The 23,731-nt window shown below is 38.6% G+C and overlaps 1 protein-coding gene across 3 annotated transcripts in view; it reads left to right on the top strand.

The window, feature by feature from the left end:
- The window catches only part of LOC132273549 (uncharacterized), a 43,309-nt gene extending 41,184 nt beyond the window's left edge, over positions 1-2,125 (top strand). For 2 of the 3 annotated variants that reach the window (XM_059774511.1, XM_059774510.1), the window contains 3 exons: positions 236-301; positions 904-981; positions 1,336-2,125. In XM_059774511.1, coding sequence (XP_059630494.1) covers positions 236-301; positions 904-981; positions 1,336-1,443 — 252 coding nt within the window. In that variant the 3' untranslated portion in view covers positions 1,444-2,125. Of the gene's footprint in view, positions 1-235; positions 302-903; positions 982-1,335 lie in introns of those variants that run through there. The other variant, XR_009470139.1, reaches the window with a different exon arrangement.
- The last annotated feature ends 21,606 nt before the right edge of the window (positions 2,126-23,731 follow it).

Below are 23,731 nucleotides of genomic sequence, written 5' to 3'. Positions count from 1 at the left end.
CGTAACTTAAGTATTTGTATACTCTTACAGTTGGACACCAACAGTTGACATTGCTTTTATATGTACATTTCCATTAATTCCTGTGCTTATGGTTGATGAATTTCCACTTTTTTGTTCAAGCTACAATAGGTTTTATGCACATGTGGTAGTCTTTTATTATGAAAAATAAATAGCTGTTCTTTTCTTTTGTTTATATTATGAAAAAGAAACATCTGCTCTTTTGTTTATACTGCAGATAACTGGACTTGCATTCTCATCGATAGATTCTGATTATATCTACATACAAGGGGTTGATTATGAGGTGCTTGCCCTTGAAATCACTGGAACTAATTTCCTCTTCCATTGTTTTCCTTCTTATACATCATAGTTCATACTTTAAAACTTCCTAAAGCATTACTTTTTTTATCTTTTCATTTCAATAACTAGTATTCCAATTTTAATTGAAAAGTTTTTATAAACTGAAGTGGCATTAATTCCTGTGCTTATGGTTAAGTGGAGGACTTTGCAATATGTTTGCAAAATATGAGAATGGATGGCATGCTGGTATGGAAAAATGTCTTGTAACATGCTAATTTCATCTACCCATATTGTTGTGGGGGCATGGGTGGAAACATGCCCTCGTCACATATGGATTTTACGGATCAGCGTTAGAGGCATGACTCATGAGTACATCAGTCTTTCATGCCAAGAATTTCACAAAATTTTTTTGTCTAGTAAAGGGTTTAGTGATATAGATTCATAGTTCAGGTGAGACCTGGTAAAAGCCATGGTATCAACTATCAAGTGCCTCTCATTTTTGTCTAAACAAAACAAATGTATAGTGGCTATCTGAATGGATTAATATATTTGTGTTCTTTCAAATGAGTGTTAATTCTTAGCATTGAACTGAGTCTGCATTTACAGGTTTTATGTGGACAGTGGAAAGAAAGCAAGAAAGAATTTTCATTTAGAGGAGATTCAAACTGGCTTGGATTTAGTAAGGTGTGATTTTCTTCTTCTAAAATACTCCATGAAAAATGCCAACACCACTCCGAGCATGGAAGAACAATTACGCTGTTCTTGTCTCATTTTAAAGTACATATAGCCATGCAACTCAGCATATTTGGTTTGCTGTAACCAACAAGGGTTTGTGCTGATTTGCTCAGCCCAAAACTTGGGTGTATTGAACCAAACAAAACAAGTCCAGGTGGAAAATGGTTCTTGTAAGGAAGGTTTTATAAGTGCCAACTTTTATACTTGGTATATATTTTTAGCATTTCACTTTTCCGTGAATAATTTCTGTGTGTGAATCTTACAGCTTAGCTTGTTTAACCTATTTCTGCATATTCTTTGCAGTGTCCCAACAAGGATGTTTTGGGGGGATGGTGTGATTCAGGAAGCATCTTTGTTGCTGATGTCCATAAGGGAAGCGAAGCACACATGGTTGAAGGTTTTGCAAATTGATCACCCTCTTGAAAACTTGTGCTGTCTGCCCACCTCCCTAGTTGCTTTTCACTTGTTGAACCATTCAACATGTCAAAAAAATTGATTAAACATACTGCTTTTATCATCAGTTACACAAGTAGTCGCCTTTTTACAAGTCAAGCCATTTAGTTAATGTTTGGTTATCCATTCCACAAAAAAAAAAAGAAGGAAATTTTGTTACAGCTTCATTGGTGGGGTTTAACCCTGTTACTGGAACATACATTTTGAAAGGTAAAGATTGATGCATTGTTAATTACGTGTATTCTAGCAACTATGTACTTATAATTTTGCAGCCTGGATGTAGATCTCTGGTAGTGTGTACGCTACGCAATTCTACCCGGTCACAACAGAAGGCCGAGTGCAAAGGACATTGAACTAAATTTGAATTTTGCTGTTAGCCTTGTGCATTTAAGTTGGGTGAATGTTCTCAACATTTGTTGAATATGTTCTCTTTTAGTTCAATCTCTCTGCTTGGTAAAAATCTGTTCATATTTTGATGGCCCGCCCGTAGGCTCATTTGGAGATGATATTTGATTTAACAGGGGAGAAATGAAGGGGAAAAATTGTTAGGAGAGAAGTAGATGGTGTTAATTATCTTTTTCTTGTTATTATTTATTTGGATTATTGCAAACAAAATAATGAAATGATTGTTTTATGATAAGGGGGTAACAAGTACATTGTTCAATTACTTTGTTAGCTCTTCTTCCCTCTTCCTCTTCTTTTCCTCCTCTTTCTCAACCCAAAAGTGAGATAAGTTTTATTCTTTTTTCTTTTCCTTTTTATTTCCTTAACACAGCACACTCTTTTATCATTTCAGCATCTCTAAAATATTTGTTCTTAGCTTCCTCTATATGTGGTTCTCTCATTTTTTTGAGCTTCCATTCCTGAGATGATTCAATTTCTGGAATTTGTGAGAATTTGCAACTACATTGAGTTGGAATGGCAGTTAAAATTTATGCTCTCCCTCACTTTGATGAAATTCTTTGGTTAATTGAGTGAAGAATCATATGACAGACAGGTTTCAAACAGAAACATATTTCAGTTGTGATATCTGTATTTGAATTTTACTCAACATTTTGTCATACGATTATAGTTCTTTTATTTTTTTATTTTTTATGGCAAGATTGTTAGGGGTTAGTGGGGAGGAGGGTGTAAAGGCTCGAAGCTGGGCTTCCAAGGAAGGCCCCTTGGTTACAATTTACAAAATGAGTTTTTTTTTGGTCTATTAATTAATTAAGCTTTCATTGCCTTTCCTTATGGAGTGAAACTTTAGATGGTAGTATGTCAGAGCATTTGTGTGTCAAGACTCAAAAGAGTTGAAGATTTCCTCATGTATTTAATGGCTTATCTGCAATTTTAATACTGCACTTATATTGGTTTTATTTTATTCTTTTGTTATTATACTAAATATACTTCAAGCACCCTTGTTGGTATCTCTTCCATTTTGTGTGTGTGTGTGTATCTATATATATATATGTAAGAGAGAGAGAGAGAGAGAGAGAGAGAGAGAGCCTGATTCCTTTTTAAGTATGCTTTGAAAGTATCAATGAACCACTTAGTCAACAGATGTTTTAAGGACACCATCCTACTGGAACAGATTAGTTCCAGAGATCCCCAACAACGGCAACTAAAGAACACACCCTCAACTGAGTTTCATCCTTGATGACAAACCTAAGTTAATGTAATGCCTTTTTTATTTTAAGCTTATATGGTTTGTGAGATATGAATTTTTGAAATTCGAAAAAATTAAGATTTTAAATAGGATATTTTGATCCAAATATCAACTCTTTTACGCCCTCAGATAGTTGAAGGGTGATTTATTGAAAAATGTTACAAGTCGAGGGGGTTTTTGGTAAAAAATTAGACGAGAATTTATTAAAAAAGGTTACAAGTCGATAGGAGTTTTTTGTACGTTCCCTTCTTATATAACCATATAAGTATGGAACAAGGACATCATAATTGATTGGATCCAGCAAAGACATTACGATTAATCCGTAGCCAACAGAAAGTATCTAATCAAAATAATTATTCTGGTTTCTCCTTCGATTTGGTATTGATGGTAGCCCGTTTGTACTCTTCGTAGACACTAAAATTTTAATGAACTTTTCTTTTGACAAATTGACCCATTAAATATGAGTCTAATGTTTAATTAAGTTATTTAATTAGTCCAAACTTGATCCACTTAAATTATTTAATTAGCCTAGTTCAGATGATGAAATGAAAAGATAATTATTTCTAATAAAATATATTTAGAATAATTATTTTTAAGAATAATTATCATATTATAACTGGCCTGTCCAGTTATGATTTTATTCTTATCAGGAGAGGATACGTCATTATCCTATGGATCCAAAAAGCCTATAAATAGAGACCTGGAGAAAGGAGGAAGGAGGAAGGGGACACACAAATTCAGAATTCAGAAATTCAGGATTCTAGAGAGAAATACAGAAACTCTACCAATACTCATCCCTAACATCCAAACCCAAAAGTGAAGAACACTAAGTACATTAAATCGTGCCGTTCTTCATCAAATCTCACGGTGATCAACAACAAGCACATCAAATCGTGCCGTTCTTTATCTAAATTTCACGGTGATTCAAGATCAAGTTCGTGCAGCCCTTGGATCCAACCAACAAAAAAGGAGGTCGAATCAGAGGACCTTATTCTTTGTAAAGAATATTATAGAGGATTGTACTCCAAATTTTCTAATTTAATAAAATATTATTTTTGATCCAATTTTGTTCTTATTTGCAGACTACAAAATTTGTGTGTACAAATTTCTGGCACGCCCAGTAGGACATCCTTTGCCTCTCATCTCTTTCTCCTATCATTAAGTTTCTTCTTTATCAGATTCTATAGTTCCCCCTAAGACCCAGACAGACAAGAAAGCCCAAAAGAGCATCGCTGCTGCAAAGGTCAGCGCCAAAGCCACCATGAAAAGTGACATGAAGGCCAAATCAAGTGATGGAAGTACCTTGGCGGGCCCTGTGACACGTAGCAAGTTCCAGGCAATCACGTCATCCAAACATCAGCAAGACTTGGTGAAAACCAATCCTACAAAGCCGGCGAACGTGAAAACTCAACATGTCAAGAACCCTGGCGTTGTTCTAGAGGAGATTTCGCCACCAGATTCACCTTATTCCATCTATGATGCTCACTCTAGTTTCGGTTCACCCCTAGAGTCACCACGTCAGACTTCAGAACAATCAATCACTTCAAGGAACGTTGACTCTCAAGGCCTATTATACTCAGACGTGGTCGTTGCGATGATGACTGGAGCTGCCACGGTGGAGGAACAACTAGCAACTATGGCTCGTGCCATTGAGAACCTCACAAAGACTGCTGAAGAGAAGGACTTGCAAATCACTACATTGATGAATAAATTAGAAGTTCAGACCTTTGGTGAATCACCAGTACCGTCTGGGAATCCTACAGCTTCTACAGCAGTGCCGTCTGGGAATCCTACATCTTTCACAGCAGTGCCTTCTGGGAATCTTACAACTTCCACACTATCGTGTCATCTGGGAATCCTAATTCTACGGCAGAAGGTACTCACATGGAAGACCCCAGACAGACGCCCGTGACAGAACAGGCGGCTAGTCAAACCAATCATGCTTCTTTAGTCTCTTCATTATCTGTCGAACAATTGCAAGTTATGATAATGAATACAATCCGAGCCCAATACGGAGGCGTCCCATAGAGCACTCTCATGTACTCAAAGCCCTATACAAAGAGAATCGACAGCATGAGGATGCATGTAGGATACCAACCTCCGAAGATTCAGCAATTTGACGGAAAAGGCAACCCCAAGCAACACATTGCCCATGTTGTCGAGACTTGTAACAATGCTGGAACTGATGGGGACTTACTAGTTAAACAGTTTGTTCGCTCCCTTAAAGGAAACGCGTTCGAGTGGTACACCGACCTAAAGTCAGAATCAATTGTTAGTTGGGACCAAATGAAATGAGAATTCTTAAACAGGTTCTATAGCATTTGTCGTACTGTTAGTATGGTAGAATTGACTAACACATAGCAATGGAAGGATGAGCCTATAATCGACTACATTAATCGGTGGCGAGCACTCAGTCTTGACTGTAAGGACCGATTGTCAGAAATCTCTACTGTAAAGATGTGTATGCAGGGAATGCATTGGGGCCTTTTTTACATTCTCTAAGGCATAAAACCTCGCATATTCGAAGAATTGGCTATGCGTGCCCATGACATGGAGATCAGTATAAAATCCCATGACGACAAAGGTCCGGTGGCCATAGAACCACACAAGGATAAGAAGGATTGGAAGAAAAGCGACAAGTCATCAAAGAACACTGCTAAAGAATCCATGACTATCTCAACTAGCCTAGTCAATATATCTGTTAAAGATAACAAGAAAGATGATAAAAAGTCTCGCCAGTTTCAAGAAGGGGAAAGACAGCGTCCTACACTAAAGGAATTAGAGAAGAAGGAATACCTATTCCCCAATTCCGATGTTCCTGTCATATTGGAATGCTTACTCGAAAGTAAAATTATAGACTCCCTAAATGCAAACGCCCTCAAAAGATGGGACGTGTTAACGACCTAAAATACTGCAAATATCATCGTATTATTAGTCATCTAATTGAGAAGTGTCTTTTCTTCAAGGAGGTGATGATGAATCTGGTAAAACAAGGAAAAATCTTGTTGTACACAGATGAAATTGTAACTTCAAATCATACTACTGCTACTTTGACAACCTCTGTTGTGGGGAGTGCTCGTTCTCAACCTTTAAATTCTGAGGTATATTATAGAACCATCCAGTTTGGCTCATTGGAACCAATCCCCATTTATGTTGGCCAAGGAAGTATACTTAACGTTTCATCATTTGGAAAAGTCTTTCCTTAGGATAATGAAGAAGGATGGACTCTGGTGACAAGAAAGAAACCACAGAAGGAACAATCTGACATTTTTCAGACTAGTTATTCCGACAGGGGGCAAAGGAAGAAGAAACCTCAATACCGCCATAGACAGTATGACCATAATAAAAAATGGGTCAAGAAGACAGTCATCCAAACACGCCTCTATGAGCAAAGGGATCCAGAAGCCCATTACTTTGCAAGAGTTCTTTCCAAAAGGATATATAGATGACAAAGTTGTGACAACTTACATAGTTTCAACTGGGAAAATGAGCCTTGATGATAAGAATAACAAAGATCAAGATGAAGCCCAGCCTGTGAAGGACCATGCAAAAGAGATAGCCATCATTGACAAGTTCAATAATAAGGAAGTAGTCGGAGGTACGCTTGATTCATGTTGTGCACAAATTTCTTTCACAAACGAGTATCTTCAGTTGGGTTCAAAGCCGCATAATTGTCCTCTCTTTGTTTCCAGTTACATAAGAGAACAAAAAGTTACTCGAATTCTTGTTGATGGTGGATTAGCAGTGAATCTCATGTCAAAATTTACGATGAAAAATCTCGGCATCACAGTTGATGAGTTATCTCGTAGCCCATATTATTCAAGATTTTAACCAAGGAGGATAGAGAGCTATTAGCATGATTCGGGCGAAGCTAACTATTGGCGGGCTCCAAGCTGAAAGCTTATTCAACGTTATTGATGCAAAGACATCCAACAAATTGTTATTGGGAAGGCCTTGGATACAAAGTAATGGCATCATTCCATCGACTCTTCATCAGTGCTTCAAATTCTACAAGAATGGCATATAAACGGTTGTGGCGGACCATAAACCATTTACAGAAGCAGAATCTCATTTTGCAGATGCCAAGTTTTATATCGATCCCAATACACCTTTGTAAGTGCCCATCCCAAGCCATTCGTCTACACAAGAGGTTTAATCTACAAAAACAAAAGAAGCATTGAGTGACGCTTTAGATGTTTCAGTGACAGACGTTGTAAAGGTAACTAAAATGCGATAGGTCTCGATAAAAGCGCATCGGACGAAACCTATTTTGAAGTATGCTCCAAAATCTCAATGACAAGAAGGACAGTAACCTGTCATCGAGATACTTGAAACCAAGGAATTTAAAGTGAAAATGTCACAAACCAAGGAAAAAGAAGATATGTAAAAGCTGCAAGGAGAGTTAACTCTTCCTCTCACCAAGATTCAAAAGTCTTCGCCTTCCAAGCCTCCGTTCAAAGGGTTCGTGTGGCCTTCTTAATCTCTGGTCGAACATGGATCACTTCCAAAACAAAGGACTGATGAATGATTCGATCCTATAGCATATCAACTCTTGGCTAAGTCAGGGTATGATTTTACAAATCTTGCAAGCCTTGGAAAACTTAATTCTGAGGTCACTGGTGAGAAAGTGCAGGGCCTCAATGAGACACAGAAGAAATTGAAAGAACAAGGGTATAAGATCATTCCACCCAAGTCTGGTCTCAGTTTCGTAACTTCTGAGCCACTTCGAATTCAAATCATAAAAGGGATAAGAAGTAACACTTTTTACATTGGGTTTGAAGAAGTTAAGGATGAGTAAGACTAGTAGACGATGCATCAAAAATCATTCTTCGACCGTATAGGAGCTCCATTTGCTTGAACATCTGTATTCAACAAGTTGTCGAGCCAAAAATCAAATGTCTCAAGTTCTCATGTCAGCAGCTTGCCTTGTAACTCTGCTTTTAACAAAATGAGCTTTCATGACCAAGGAGGAAAATCTTCACAACCTCAATCTCGAAAGTCCGTATTTTCTCGAATTGGTATTATCAATGATGTACCGCTAAGAAGTAGCAATAGTGGAAAGTCAGAGGAAGCTAACATCGATGTGGTGAACAATAGTGAAGTTCAGAGCCTAGTGCCTTCGCGAAGGAAACGTAAGACAGAGGTAGATGTCACCAATGATGTTATACTAAAAGCTCGAAGGCGAACGATTGTATTTACTAATCAAACAGAAGAAGTGGATGGAACAGAAGACACTGGCGAATTATCTTGTGTTACTTCGTACCACATCACTGTTGAAGAGGAACTTGACTCTGAACAACTAGATGAAATCAAGAAAGCTCCACCAACACTAGAAGACGGGGGGTAAGCTATTGTTGATCAATTCAAGAAAATTAACTTAGGGACTAATGATCAACCCAAACAAGTTTTCGGTAGTGCATTCCTAAACCCCTCAGAAGAAAATGATTACTTTCAATTATTATCTGATTACAAAGATGTCTTTGCTTGGATATACAAAGAGATGCCCGGTCTTGACCCTAAAATTGCAGTGCACAATCTTGCTGTCAAACATGGGACACGTCCGATTAAGCAGTCTCAACGTTCCTTCCATCCAGAGCTAGTTTCGAGGATAATGGAAGAACTTAACAAATTAATTAATGTAGGGTTTATTCGTGAGGTCAAATATCCAACATGCATTTCAAGCATTGTTCCAGGAAAGAAGAAAAATGGATAGATTCGAATCTGCGTGGACTTTCGTGATTTGAATGAGGCATGCCCAAAAGATGATTTTCCTCTTCCCATCCCCGAGCTTATTGTAGATGCAACCACGGGGCATGAAGCTCTCTCGTTCATGGATTGTTACTCCGGGTACAATCAGATAAGAAAGACTCTGAAAGATGAGGAGCTAACTACCTTTTGCATTCCTAAAGGCATATATTGTTACAAAGTTATGCCCTTCAGACTCAAAAATGCGGGAGCAACATACCAGTGCGCCATGCAAAGGATCTTCGATGACACACTCCACAAAATTGTTGAATGTTATGTTAATGACTTGGTGGTTAAGACGAAAGAGCGAAGAAATCATTAGCAGGATCTACGTACAGTTTTTAATCGCCTCAGAAAATATCAACTCAAAATGAATCCCTTTAAATGTGCATTTGGTGTCACTTTAGGGAAATTTCTTGGGTATGTTGTACGTCATCGTGGTATTGAAATTGATCCTTATAAAGTCGAGGCCATTCAAAAGATGCCACCACCAAAGAATTTATACGACCTTCGAAGTTTCTAAGGTCAACTTGCATTCATTCGTCGGTTCATCTCAAATTTAGCTGGCCGTTGTCAACCTTTTAATCGACTTATGAAGAAAGATGCTCCATTTAACTGGACCAATCTTGCCAAAATGCTTTTAATAGTATCAAAAAGTACCTTCTCAATTCTCCGGTATTGGGAGCACCTGTACTTGGAAAACCACTCATACTTTATATTGCTGCGTAAGAAGAATCGCTGTGTGCCTTACTTGCTTAGAATAATGAAGAACATAAAGAGAAGGCATTGTATTACTTAAGTTGCAGATTCACCCTTACTGAGCGAAATTATCCTCCAATTGAAAAAACATGCCTCGTACTTGTCTTCGCCTCTAAGAAATTGAGGCATTATTTCTTGACTCATACGATATATCTTATTACAAGAGCTGATCCTCTCAAATATGTCTTGTCTAAATTGGTCCTTTCTGGACACTTGGCAAGATGGTTAATTTTATTCAATGAGTTTGAAATTTTTTATGTGCCACGAAAAGCAGTGAAAGGACAAGTCTTAGCATATTTCTTAGTTGACCATCCTATTCCAGTCAATTAGGAAATTTCTGAAGATTTTCTTGATGAAGAAGTCTTTCTTATGGACATTCTCCCTCTATGGATGATGTTTTTCGAGGGGGCATCACGATCAGATGGGGCTGGAGTAGGTGTAGTTTTTATTTATCCAAAAAGATATGTTATGCCATACTCTTTTGCGCTCGCTGAAAATTGCTCAAATAATGTAGCTGAATATCAAGCCCTGATCATCGGCCTTCAAATGACGAATGAGATGAAGATCACGGATCTCGAAATATATGGAGACTCTAAATTGGTGATCAACCAACTTCTTAAGCAATATGAGGTTAAGAAAGATGATCTAGTGCTGTACCATCGTTATGCTTCTCAGTTGTTGGAATAGTTTGATAGCGTCATGCTAGAACACATTCCGAGGAAAGAAAATTGGATAGCTGATGCTTTGGCAAATTTAGGTACAACATTGGCGTTAACTGATGAGGACTTGGTTGATGTTCCTGTATGTCAACGATGGGTCTTGCCACAAGTCCTGGAAGATAAATTTGAAGAAAGTAATTTGGTTTCTTGTTGGACACAAGAGGAAGAAGACTGGAGGCTCCCTATCATTGATTATCTAGAATATGGAAAGCTTCTCGAACACGTACGCCACAAGATTGAAATAAAAAGGTGAGCACCTCATTTTATCTATTACAACGATATGTTGTATAGGCATTCATATGAGGGTCTTTTCCTTCGCTGCCTTGGAAATCACGAAGCAACCCACGCAATGAAGGAGACACATTCTGGGATTTATGGAGCCCATCAATCTAGTCCAAAGCTTCATTTTCTTGTCAAAAGAATGGGTTAAAAGACTGCTTAGAGTATGCCAAGAGGTGTCAAACCTGTCAATTCTATGCTAACTTCATACACCAACCACTGGAGCTGTTACACCTTACTGTGACGTCATGGCCATTCGATGCATGGGGATTAGATGTAGTTGGTCCTCTTGAAAAGTCTTCAAAAGGCCATTTGTATATCTTGGCTGCTACTGATTATTTTTCTAAATGGGCGGAAGCTGCACCCTATAAACAAGTGAAAAAGGAAACAGTTGTTGATTTCATCAAGTCTAACCTTATTTATTGGTATGGTGTCTCTCGATACATCATCACTGATAATGGGACGAATTTCAAAAACAGTTGGGTGACTTACCTTTGTGAGAAGTTTGGCTTCAAACAATGTAAATCCTCTACGTACAGTGCCCCTGCAAATGGTTTCGCAGAAGCATTCAATAAAACTCTTTGTGAGTTATTGAAGAAAGTAGTCAACCAGACAAAGAGAGATTGGCATGAGCGAATAGAAGAAGCATTGTGGGCATACCACACTACGCATCGTATACCTACTCAAACAACTCCGTATTCTCTTGTCTATGGCGTAGAAGTGGTTCTTCCATTGGACCAACAGATCCCTTCGTTAAGGATTGCCATACAAGAAGGTCTTACAAGTGAAGGAAATGTTATCTTACATCTTCAAGAACTGGAAGCATTGGATGGGAAGAGATTAGAAGCTCAGCAATAGTTAGAATATTATTAAGCTCGACTTTCTAAAGCGTTTAATAAGAAAGTTTGACCTCGGTCATTCCAAGTTTGAGACTTAGTATTAGCTGTCCGTAGACCAATTATCATGAATCATCATAAGGGAAATAAATTTGTATCCAAATGGGATGGACCTTATATTGTTCGCGAAGTTTATACTAACGGCGCATATCTCATTATTGATGAAGACAGAGTAAGATTGGGGCCATTAATGGCAAGTTCCTGAAGCGCTATTACCCATGAAGGCTCTGCTCCTGATCATATGAGCTTAAACTACATTATGTTATTGGCCCACATGAGTTAAAACTGTGATCACAAAAAAAAAAAGTAAAATAATTGTAATTGTTTCCCCTCGAACTACGTATTTGACTTGATCCCTATTACGGGTACGTAGGCAGCTTAGAGGTTTATTCCAAGTTCAGTCATTCAAAAAACAAAAAAAAAAAAAAAAATTATGTGTACAACTCCTGGCCCACAAGAGTATAAACTATGAATGGCTAAACAAATAAACAATGACAACATCTTTGTTAACAAAAAAATGCTCATGGAGTGTGAAGTGTAAAATCAAAACATCTGAAATTGAGCTTATCTCCTTATTCTTATTATAACCAAGGTTGGAGAGCTCACAGGAAGATATGCGGGACCACTATAGCAAATGTTGGTACAGAGGATCAGAGTGAAGCGGTTTCAATGCAAAGCAGCCAACAAGAGAAGTTCTGACATCCAGAGTAGTTCCTTTCTCTATGGTGTCGTTCTCTCGCTCCAAAATCTGCATAGAAGATTTTTGTTCCAATGGAACAATGGGTCCTGAACGGACTAGTAAAGATGTGTTCTAACGGAACAATGAGTCCTAAAAGGACAAATAAAGATGTGTTCCAATAGAACAATGGGTTTTGACAGACTTGTAACAATGTGTTCCAATAGAACAATAGGTCTTGACGGATTAGATGCGTTCCAATGGAACAATGGGTCCTGATAGACTAAATATGTTCCAAAGGAACAATGGGTTCTGACGGACTAGATGCGTTCCAACGGAACAATAGGTCCTGATGGACTAGTAAAGATGCGTTCCAATGGAACAATGGGTCCTGACGGACTAAATGCGTTCCAACGGAACAATGGGTCTTGACGGACTAGTAAATATGTGTTCTAACGGAACAAAGGGTCCTGACGGACTAGATGCGTTCCAACGGAACAATGGGTCCTGACAGATTAGTAAAGATGTGTTACAAAGGAACAATGGGTAGAGGGACTAGTTGATAAGCGCCGAATATTACATATTCAAGCGCCTTTATTTGCATTAGTTGATAATAATGTATAGTTTAGCTTTATTTGTTTGCTTTCATCTACTTTCAGGTTGGTTCCCCCGAATATGATTAAAAGAGCGGTTTTGACAATCCTTTGAAGGATCAGAGCACGCCGTTGCTGGGGACCGTTATTTGAGCCAAGTTTCTTGAGTCAGCATATGCGTGAGTTTTGCGGCCTTGCATTAAAAATGATGGCTGTGTCACCGGACTAATCAAAATGGCTAAAGTAAGGGCTGAGTGCTTTGAAGACAAGGCTCCGTGGGCGCCCGCCAATCATTCCAGAATGTTGCCTTCATCTGCGGGGCCCCGCAGTAATCCGCGGGCCCCCGCCGCCAGCTCCGCAGGCACTTGCCACGTCCCCACGGGCGCCCGTCATTTTGTCCAGTGAGCTCCCTCGGTTACCAAGGACCCGCGGGCGCCCACCAGTGCCCCACATGCCCTCGCCGATCTGCAGGAAGCAAATCACCTGCTCCTGATTTCAAGCTGCATTTTGTCTCCTAAGTAATTTTTGTGGTCCCGATTGTTTCTAGGGTGGTTGGAGCTCAAAATTGTGTGGTGAGAGAGAGGATTTTGGCTTGATAAAAGAAAGGAAGCATGTATTATTCCAAATCTCATATTTTTGCTAAGTTCTAGAGAGAGAAAGAGGAGTTCTTGAGGTTTTGTGTATTTTAGGTCCTCTAGGTGCGAAAATGGAAGGTTTCTTTACCTCTTCTCCTTCTTCCATTGCTCCTATGGGTAACTAACTCCCTATCTAGGAAGGTGATGAACCCCTCTCTTGTAAGCATGCTTTAATTTCATTTAATTTGGGAAATGGTTCATGGATATGGTGGTTCTATGATCTAGAACATTTTACATTTTGTAATGGATCTTAATTTATATAAATGATTATATTGAAGCTATCATCTTGTCTTAGATTATATGTTCACATGATTGTATGGTTTACATTTCCATAGTGAGAATGGAAATGAGATTGTGGAATGGTTTTTATTGGCATGTTGTATGAGAAGCTTATAGTCCATTGCTTAGGCTTTCCTTTGTTGGATTTTATCTTGATTCTTAGCTCCATGTGCTATCACAATAGTGATTGAGGGGTTTGATAGTCCCTAGCTTAGTGAGCATGTCATGGTTACACCCTAATCTAGGTAGTTCTAGCATGTTGCACTTTGAGGGATTATACTTAAGTCTTGATCCTATGAATTTCTTGAGGATAATGTAGCAATCTAGTATTACTACATATCATTGCCATGTAGTGAAATTGTTTCCCAAGTTAATAGCAAGTTAGCATGTTTACATGATTGGTAGTGGATTCACTTCCTTAGTCCTCTCTACTCATTTTCTATTCCTTAATCTCCTTGCAATTATTGTTTTATGCATTTCTTAATTACTAATTTTATTGACAACCCAAACAAAACTCTATACCCCTTCATCATTCTAAAAGTGATTTTAGACACCTTGGTTGCCATAAACTAGCAGTCCCAGTGGTTCAACTTACCCAACCAATAGCCCTATTTTACAATAATTTGTGTTATTGTAAAGGTTGATGTATAAGTGACAACCATCAATTTTTGGTGCCATTGCCGGGGACTGTAAACGGTTTTACAACCGAGGTTCTAGGATTAACTTTGGTTTGATTGTGAATATTGTGTTCTTGTGGATATTTTCTCGTTGGTTTCAATTAATTTGTGTTTCAAGTTTTCTTGTGTGATTCTAGGTACTCAAGGCTTGCCGTGGGAAAGCTAGCAAATTTGTAAGTCTAAAAGACTCTCGGTAAGTTTTTGAAGTCCTGGTCTCAAGGTTGTGAAAATCTTGCATGTGGTTAAATTAGAGATACTTGAATTGTGAAGCCCTTGTTGAGGCTATTTTTTGTTTTTCTGTGTTGCAAAGCATCGGTCCTTGTCGTGGCCATTTAATTTCTGTTGTTGATAATTGAGGAGAACGGGAACATTGTATGTGGAGGTTATGGTGATGCATTGTTGTCTTGATTGTGTTGTGATTTGTTAATGTTTGGCCGTAGATCACTTTTGTAATGACCCGGTCATTTTCCTTCCTTTCCTTTTTCCTGAAATTTTACGGATAAATTTTTTCCGTTTATTTTCTTTTCTGAGTTCTGTTTCTTGTTACATATTGTCATCTCGAGTGCTTGAAATTGGTTTCTGAGACTCTTTTGTGCGGATTGACAACTTCCTTTAAAGACCGAGTCATTTCCGCATTTTTAATTTTTAGACACTATTCACTATTTCGTCCTTTTCCCTATTCTGTCTTATCCCCGTTTGTCAATTTTTGGCACAACCTCACTTTTCATGCTCGGAGTTAGTTTTTAACTTCACGTGCCTTCATCCTAAGTGGTTTCCACGAAATATGTATCTTTACTTTTGTGAGAAAGTACTCTGGTTGATCTGGTGTCCATATGGGCATGGATGCACAATTCTTCAGAATCTTTTTCTTTTCTTGGGGTGTTTTTCATAAATAACTTTTGAAGATATTTTATTTCAGGGGTTTCTAAGAAAAAATTTTTTGGAAGATATTTTCATTCCGGGTAGTTTTGCAGTTATCCCTTTTTGTAGGGGCCATTGTGCAATTAATGAAAGTTATTGCCAAGTACCTCGTTTTGAGTTTGGATCCTCGTACGGGATTCATTTTCACTTTCCGTCGACTCGTGAACTCTTAGAATTTCCTCCTGGTCGTCTTCCCCAATTTTAGGGATTTCTGACCCAATTGCCGACGAACTTGTTTAGGGCATATCTCTCTGCTCGGGACTCAGTTTTTGACGCAATTTCTTCCATTGTTCATTTTTTTTCATTTTGGTTCTTTTTCGTTCATGGAGATTTGCCATTTGAGCGCGTCTACTCAAATTCCACTTTTCCGGACCCGGCGGAACCCGTTTGGGGCACTTTTTGAAATTCTATAAATAGGGGGTGCTAGAAATAAAAAGAAAAGCTCTCTTCTCTCTCTCCCATGGTCGGCCCTAGCTCCTCCCATGGCTGCCACCGTCTCTATCCTCTTTTGAACCCCTTATCTTCAATGAAACGCCGTCGTGCCTCAGGCTTTGTTGTTCACCTTGACGAGGCCTTCGATTCCAACCGATTGGAATCCCGTTTTGGCCATTTTTTGAGTTCAGGTTTGAAGTCAAGTTGTGATTTTGATGGGGCTTCCTTGGGGGTTATGTTCATCGTGTTGTCCCCGACAAAACCTTACGGTATCATCAGATTCAGAGCAGTTTTCATTTGGTGACTTTTGAGATTTTTATCTCAAATCGAGGTAGGGGGTGTTATAGTTTATGTTCTTGTTATATTGCATGCTTATGATGCATATGCAACTCATTTACATGCTTGGATATCAAATCTAGAAATTTTGTTTATTTAATTTTCATGTGAGAGATTTGATTTTCCCGGTGGGTTATAGCATGTTTTAAACTTGTGGCATGATAGAATATTACCCCTTGATATGGTCATTGACATATATTAAATTGAGAGTTTTTGGACAAGTAATGAAGTTTTTATTTAATATTTATCTTAAGTAAAAGATTAAATCATATGGCCTTAACTAGCTTGAAATCAATGTGTGTTAGCATATTATATTAGGCCTTAGCATGCTCTTCAACATAGGTGAATTTGAGATTAATTGGAGATGTTTTGAAATCTAGTAATACTTAATTAATTTGATTAATTAATTTATTCCTAGCGCACTATTCACTCCATTAGATTTTCGGCTTCATTTTATTGATGTGCATGCCATATAGTTTCATATATATTAAATCGGGAATATTTGAATAGGTTTTGAAACCTTTCATTTATTATTTTTTCAAGTATTAGAGTTTAATACTCATGGCCGTACCTTGCATGAAATTCACTTGTAGCATGCTCTTAAATCAAGTCTTGACATGTTTAATAACATACATAAATTTGAGAGTTATCGGATGAGTTTCAAAATCTAGAGATTTTAATTAAATGAAATAATTAAAATCCATTCAATGGTTCTAGAAGCATGATTAAGTTTCCAACTTGGTATTCATGTTTTCCTTAACAAGTTCCTTCACGTGTATCACATTGAGCATAACCGGATAAGTTTAGAGACTTACATTCACTTGTTTTCCTTGTATGGAACTTAGTTCACATAGTTCTAACTTGTATTTCATGAAGTTTTTAGATTTTCATTATGTATCTAGACCCCTTGTATCTTGATCTCATTAAGGTAGTTAATGAACTAGTATGATTGCCTTGGAATGATTTAAATTACTCGTGTGTTGTTTAATAAGTAACTGAATCATGTATCTTATACTTGTGATATATTTACTTTAATAGATTCCATGTGCTTTATATCTTGGTTCTAGTCTATATTGACGCATACTCTAAATTCTTGACATTTCACATGCCATCATAGTTGAGAACTTAGGGCATGACTTGTGTGTTCCAAAATCTTGGTTGTGCATGAAACGTGGTAAATGCATTTCTTGTATTTTGATACTATCTTGGTTTGCACAACTTGTTGATTTTGGGACTTGGGATATCAATTAAGAATTGACATGGCTAGGACTTGGTTCTAGTACAGGGGATTGTCCCTCTACAACTATAGTGCGCACTAGGGGAAAGGTACTCATGGGTTAGTAGCCCTAAAGTGATCTCAAGAGTACGGTTTTAATCCGGGCGATATTCGAGTTTTCCACATTGGTTGATTTCACTCTTTAAATTTCAAGTTGTTATTCCTTGAAGATTTAAACTTGTCGTGTATGTGAAATGCTCCAATCTTGTTTACTTGCATATATATTATGCCCTATTCTTGATTTCGTGTATAACTCTTTTCGTGTTTCATGGAATGTTCCATCCTTATTTCATTACATAGATATTATGCCATGTTCCTGATTTCGTGTATTATCCCTATCGTGTTAATTGGAATGCTCCAATTATGTTAACTACATTGATAATGTAATTCTTGTTAATCTATGTTCAAGCATCCTTCTTGTCGTGTTTTTGGATTATCCCAACCTTGATTCGTTTCATATATGTATGTATATCATGATTCTTGTCGATATTGCTCTATGGTAGCTTAGAATGCTCCCTGAGTCTAACCTTTGACATAGACATTTGGTGGCATGACCCTTTTGAATTGTTTCAAGTCAATGTAAAAATCTCTAAAGAAATCGAGTCGATGTATACTCATTCTCTACGAGTAAACTTGTTTACTCACCCTGAAGTTATTGGGGGTTTTGATCAGGTACAGCATTCAAGCTTCGGAGATTTGCACTTGCCTTGGGTGGTTTGGAGATATGAAGTTCCTTTAAACGCATTCTAGTTCACATGCAAATGTTAGCATGTTAAATATTTTTTTTTTTAATTTTTAATTTTTAATTTTTTTTTCTAAAGTTATAATTCATGATTAGGTCAAAAATGTTATTTTTGCCTTGAGACTTGTAGCGTGTGCCTAAGCACACTTTTGATGTTTATTTGATGTATATGATACGTGGCCAAAGGCCAAACTTCAATTGAAATCCGTGTATATTGAAAAATGCAGAATTCTGCCCTTAATGAGAAAAGTATGAAAATTAGGGTTTTAACATGTCATTTTTGCACCAGAGTGTGCATTGTGTATGAAATTCATTATTTGCCATTCATTTACCATGTATGAGGTGTGGCCAAGAGCCAAACACCATTTTGTTTCCACTTTTGTATTCTTGTTTCACATATTGCAGTTTTGGGGCTAAATAGTAGAATTCGACTTAAGAGTTCATTTTCAAATTGGGTGGCGTAACGTGTGTTATAGCACATCCACTAGGACCTATTTCATATGCATGAAGTGTGGCCAAGGGCCAAACAGTAATTTCCAATCATTTGTTAATTTTGGTTTTCAAAATTTCCATTTCAAGTTCATTTTCGCCTTTTTGGCCGTTGGGGAGTCGGATTTTGTATCGGCCGTTTCCAGGAGCCGCGGGCCATTCCCGTACGCTCAAAATCACTTATTACGCTTGCGTGCATATTCGTTTCAGCTTAGAAGTGCATTTGGGGTCAAATGCATGCTTGGTGCAAAGTTGCATTTTTGCCGTTTTGAGCCAAATCTGGTCTAGGGGCATTCTAGACATTTTACAGTGTTTTTTTTGTTTCCGTTCACATGGTCGAGTAGAAAACATGATTTTGGGGGGGGGGGGGGGGGAGGGGTTTCTTCTTTGTGTTTTTTTTCAAAAAGGCCCAGAAAGTCCTCAAAATCACATTTCAAACTCAGAAATCTGTTAAGCCTTTAGCAGAACGAACGCTCGTCCATATCGCATGAGCACTCGTAAATAGGGCAGTGGGTTTGTACCCTAGTCATGCTCCTTTATGAGCACTCGTAGCCCTTGTACGAGCGCTCATCCGTACTGTTCATGTGTGTGTGTGTGTTGGTTCAGCAATTCCAACTTCGTGTCATCGTATCTTCTTCGTTTTAATTCCGAATTGGTCCGTTCTTTAGTCCAAATTGACCGCGTCGAAATAATATTTCCAATGGTGCTAATTTCAGCTTCAGATTCCACTTGTAGATTGAGATATTCAAGTTTTAGTGAAGTAGTGTCAGTTTTTGGTTTGGACCGGGATAGGGTTTCCCTTCCTTCGACTTCAGGACTTGATATCTTTGCCATCCGGACTCCGAATCATGTGATTCTTGAGTCCATCTTGGTTAATTTTTCATTGTCTATCCAATGGTGTAAACGGAGGTACCCATTTCAGTTGAAATTACTATTTTACCCTTTTAGCCTTAAGTGTTCTTCTTTCTTTGTCTTGCCGTTTCTCTTTCGTCCGGACTCTGAATCATGCGATTCTTGAGTCCATCTTGGTTAGTTTTTCATTGTATTTTCAGTGGTGTGCTTAGTGGCACCTGAATCCATATTTTTAAAAATGACTATTTTGCCCCTGGGGGCTTAATTGTTATCTTTCCGATCTCTTGCTTCCGCATTTATTCCTTTGGGTTCTGCGACCTCATGGAAGGTCATCTTAGGGTCTTAGAGGTGTGTTGTGCCTTGGGAGACCGTTGTAGTGTTTCTAGCTTCCGCATCTTGGATCCAATTTGGGTCATCACAGGACACACTGGGTTGAAAAATCCAAGGTCGTTACAACTTTCCTTACCGACTCTTAACTCGCTAGTTGACATAAATTCACTTGAAAGGACTCTTTCAAGAAACCTTAGGGAATTTGCTAACATAAGAGGAATTGAACTTGAATTTAATATAATGGCCGATAATGAAGAAAATTTGGAGAATGAAGGAATCAATAACAATGGGGCTGAAATTCCAAATGTGGTTCCCATAACTCTTCGGGACCATTTCATCCCTACCACTTGTGCTTCTCCCTCTTGCATAGTGATGCCAAATATCGAAGCCGCTGAATATGAAATCAAATCTAGCACCATCCAAATGCTTCCATCCTTTCATGGCTTTGATAATGAAGATCCCTATAAGCATCTTGATGAGTTCCTTGAAATTTGCTTTACTATTAAGATGAGGGGTTTCCCTGAGAATGCACTCCACCTGCGTCTATTTCCATTCTCCTTGAAAGATAGGGCAAAGTATTGGTTAAACTCCCTTGTTGCAAACTCCATCACAACATGAGCCCAATTGCAACAAAAATTTGTAAAGAAATACTATCCGGTGAGTAAAACCAATAAAATGAGGTGCTCCGTTCTTAGTTTTTCTCAAATTGATGGAGAACAACTCCATGAGACTTGGGAAAGATTACAAGATCTTCTTAGGAAATGCCCGCACCATCTAATTCCAAAATGGCAATTAGTGCAAGCCTTCTATGATGGTTTAACCGAACCACATAGACTCATGGTCGACTCCTCATGTGGAGGGATGTTCATGTCTAAGAATGCGGATAAGGCTTGGACCTTACTCGAGAATTTGAGTGAAAATTCATTGCAACACAATTCTCGTAGGGCTCTGATCTCAACCAATGCTAAAAACACCAATCCTTGTCAACCAAAAACAATGAGGGAAGAATCTTCTCAAGTGGATGCCATAACTCATAAATTCTATCAATTAATGACACCACATTTCTCTCCCTCTTTGTCTCAAAATTCGGTACGTGCGGTGTGTGCATCATGCACGAGTCTCTTCCATCTCTCGGAAGATTGTCCCACACCGGAGAAATTTTCTAATCCAAATCATGAGTAAGCAAATACGATATTTTCCAAACCTGGAAACAAACCTTATTCTAATACTTATAATCCAGGCTAGAGAGATCATCCGAATTTTTTGTGGAGGCAACCCACCCCACAAAATTTGAACTTTCAGAATCAAGGGCATTAAAATTAGCCCCCTTCTTAATTTCAAAATAGACCATTCCAGGCCTCGTCAAGCTACCGTCCCCCTTATAATCCAAATGTCTCTAATCAACCTCCTGCGTTTCCAACTGATGAGATTTTGGCTGCAAACAAGCAACTGATGTAATCTCTAAACAAGCAAATGATGGAATCTAATAAGCAACTCTTGACATCATTGCAGCCCACTCTCCAAATGGTTTATTCCCATACTCAGTCTATTGCTAAACTTGAGAATTAAGTGGGGCAAATAACCAATTCAATGAACCAACTTCTTCAACGAGATAAGGGGAAGCTTCCCGCTCAACCATTTGAGAATCCTAGAGTGATTTATGTGATTGACGAAACCCTTCCTCCGAGTGGGCCAACTCATGAACAAGTCTAAGCAATCACCACCCTTAGGAGTGGTCGAGTTGTGGATAACAAGGTTGATGGAAGAAACAATGAAAAAGTTCTTCCTCCCAAAAATCCAATTCTCAACTCTTCTAATCTAAATCTTACTCCTGAATTCCCAAAGTCTAATGCTGAAAATACCAAGCTTGTTACCCTAAATGTGGAGACTTCTTATGAGCCTAAGGCTTCATTTCCTCAATGTCTCCAAGAGTCAACACATTTTGGGAACAAAAATGGTAAAATTCAAGACATGTGGGAAGTCTTCAAACAAGTAAAAATCAACTTGCCTCTCTTGGATGCTATAAAGCAAATCCCCCCCTATGCTAAATTCCTTAAGGATTTGTGCACTCAGAAGTGCACCTCCAAAAATCATTTGCCAAAGAAAGTAAGATTGACCAAAAATGTGAGTGCAATCATTCAACATAGTGCTCCTCCAAAGTATAAGGATCCGGGCGCCCCAACAATCTCGTGTGTCATTGGTGACAACAAGATAGAAAGCGCCCTCCTTGACTTAGGAGCTAGTGTAAACTTGATTTCATATTCAGTCTACTTACAACTTGGGTTGGGAGATCTTAAGCCAACCTCTGTGGTCTTGCAGCTTGCCGACAGATCGGTTAAGCATCCAATGGGCATTCTTGAAGATGTCATAATCAAAGTTGACAAATTCTACTTCCCGGTAGACTTTGTGGTTCTTAACACGGAACCGGTCCATGATCCAAAGAAGTATATCCCCGTGATCTTTGGTAGACCATTCTTAACTACGGCTAATGCTTCAATTAATTGCTGAACTGGGGTAATGGATGTCGCCTTTGGAAATATGCAAGTCAAACTCCACATTTTCCATACCACTCAACATCCTTCTGAAGAGGATGATTGTTTTCTTATTGATGTGGTCGATAAAGTGGTTAAAGAATCTCTCCCCTTCATTCTAAGCAAAGATCCTTTGGAAACTTGCATATCTCATTTTGACCTCTCAAACTTTGATATTGACCAAGCCATCCAAGAAGTGAATTTGTTGCTCGATATATGTGCTATCATAGATTTTCCTCCTTGGAAGATGCCAAAAGAACCACTTCCACAACTCTCTACTACTCCTCCGGTCCCTTTCTTGAAATCTCCACCACAACTTGAGTTAAAGCTGCTCCCGGCCCACCTCAAGTATGCGTTTCTTGGTGTAAATCAAACTCTTCCGGTCATCATTGCATCGGACCTTTTAAAGGACCAAGAAAACAGCCTTTTAGCGGTGCTACAAGAGCACAAAGATGCTATTGGTTGGGCGGTGGCTGACTTGAAAGGAATCGACCCTTCTCTCTGTATGCATCACATCCATATGGAGGATAACGCAAAACCTTCTAGAGAGGTCCAGCGCCGGTTGAATCCTAACATAAAGGAAGTAGTAAGTGGGAATCATCTACCCCATCTCTGATAGCAAGTGGGTGAGCCCTACTCAAGTGGCCCCAAGAAATCCGACCTCACCGTCGTTGAAAATTTCGCGGGAGAGCTCGTGCCACAATGCATCACCACTGGGTGGCGTGTGTGCATTGACTACCGGAAGCTAAATTCTACCACTAGGAAGGATCATTTCCCACTCTTATTCATTGATCAAATCCTAGAGAGGCTAGCCGGCCAAAGCTACTACTATTTTCTTGATGGTTATTTCGGCTATAACTAAGTGGCAATTGATCCACAAGATCGAGAGAAGACCACTTTCACATGCCCCTTCGAAACCTTTGCTTATTGACGCATGCCTTTTAGGCTATGCAATGCACCGGCCACGTTCCAAAGATGCATGATGTCCATATTCTCCGATATGGTTGAAAAGTTCTTGGAAGTTTTCATGGACAATTTTTTCGTCTTTGGCTCCTCCTTTGATTCGTGTCTCCATAATTTATCCCTTGTGCTTCAAAGATGCAAGGAGACAAATCTAATTCTAAGCTGGGAGAAGAGTCACTTTATGGTCCAAGAGGGCATTGTTCTAGGACATATTATTTCAAAAAGAGGAATTGAGGTTGACAAAGACAAAGTGGAGTTAATTTCTAATCTTCCTCCTCCAAATTCCGTCCGTCAAATCCGCTCCTTCCTTAGTCATGCCGGATTTTATCGTCACTTCATCAAGGATTTTAGTAAAATCTCTTGGCCCTTGTGTAATCTTCTTTCCAAGGATGCTCCATTTGATTTTGATGAAGCTTGTATGGAAGCTTTCATGACACTTCGCACTCTTCTCTCATCCGCGCCAAT

The sequence above is a fragment of the Cornus florida genome, unplaced genomic scaffold, assembly GCF_030987335.1.
Source record: "Cornus florida cultivar Cherokee Brave unplaced genomic scaffold, ASM3098733v1 CherokeeBrave_3.0.0_Hap2_Chr09, whole genome shotgun sequence".
Lineage (NCBI taxonomy): Eukaryota > Viridiplantae > Streptophyta > Magnoliopsida > Cornales > Cornaceae > Cornus > Cornus florida.
The sequence above is the reverse complement of the archived record's forward strand: the minus strand, read 5'-3'. Positions and strand labels throughout refer to the sequence as shown.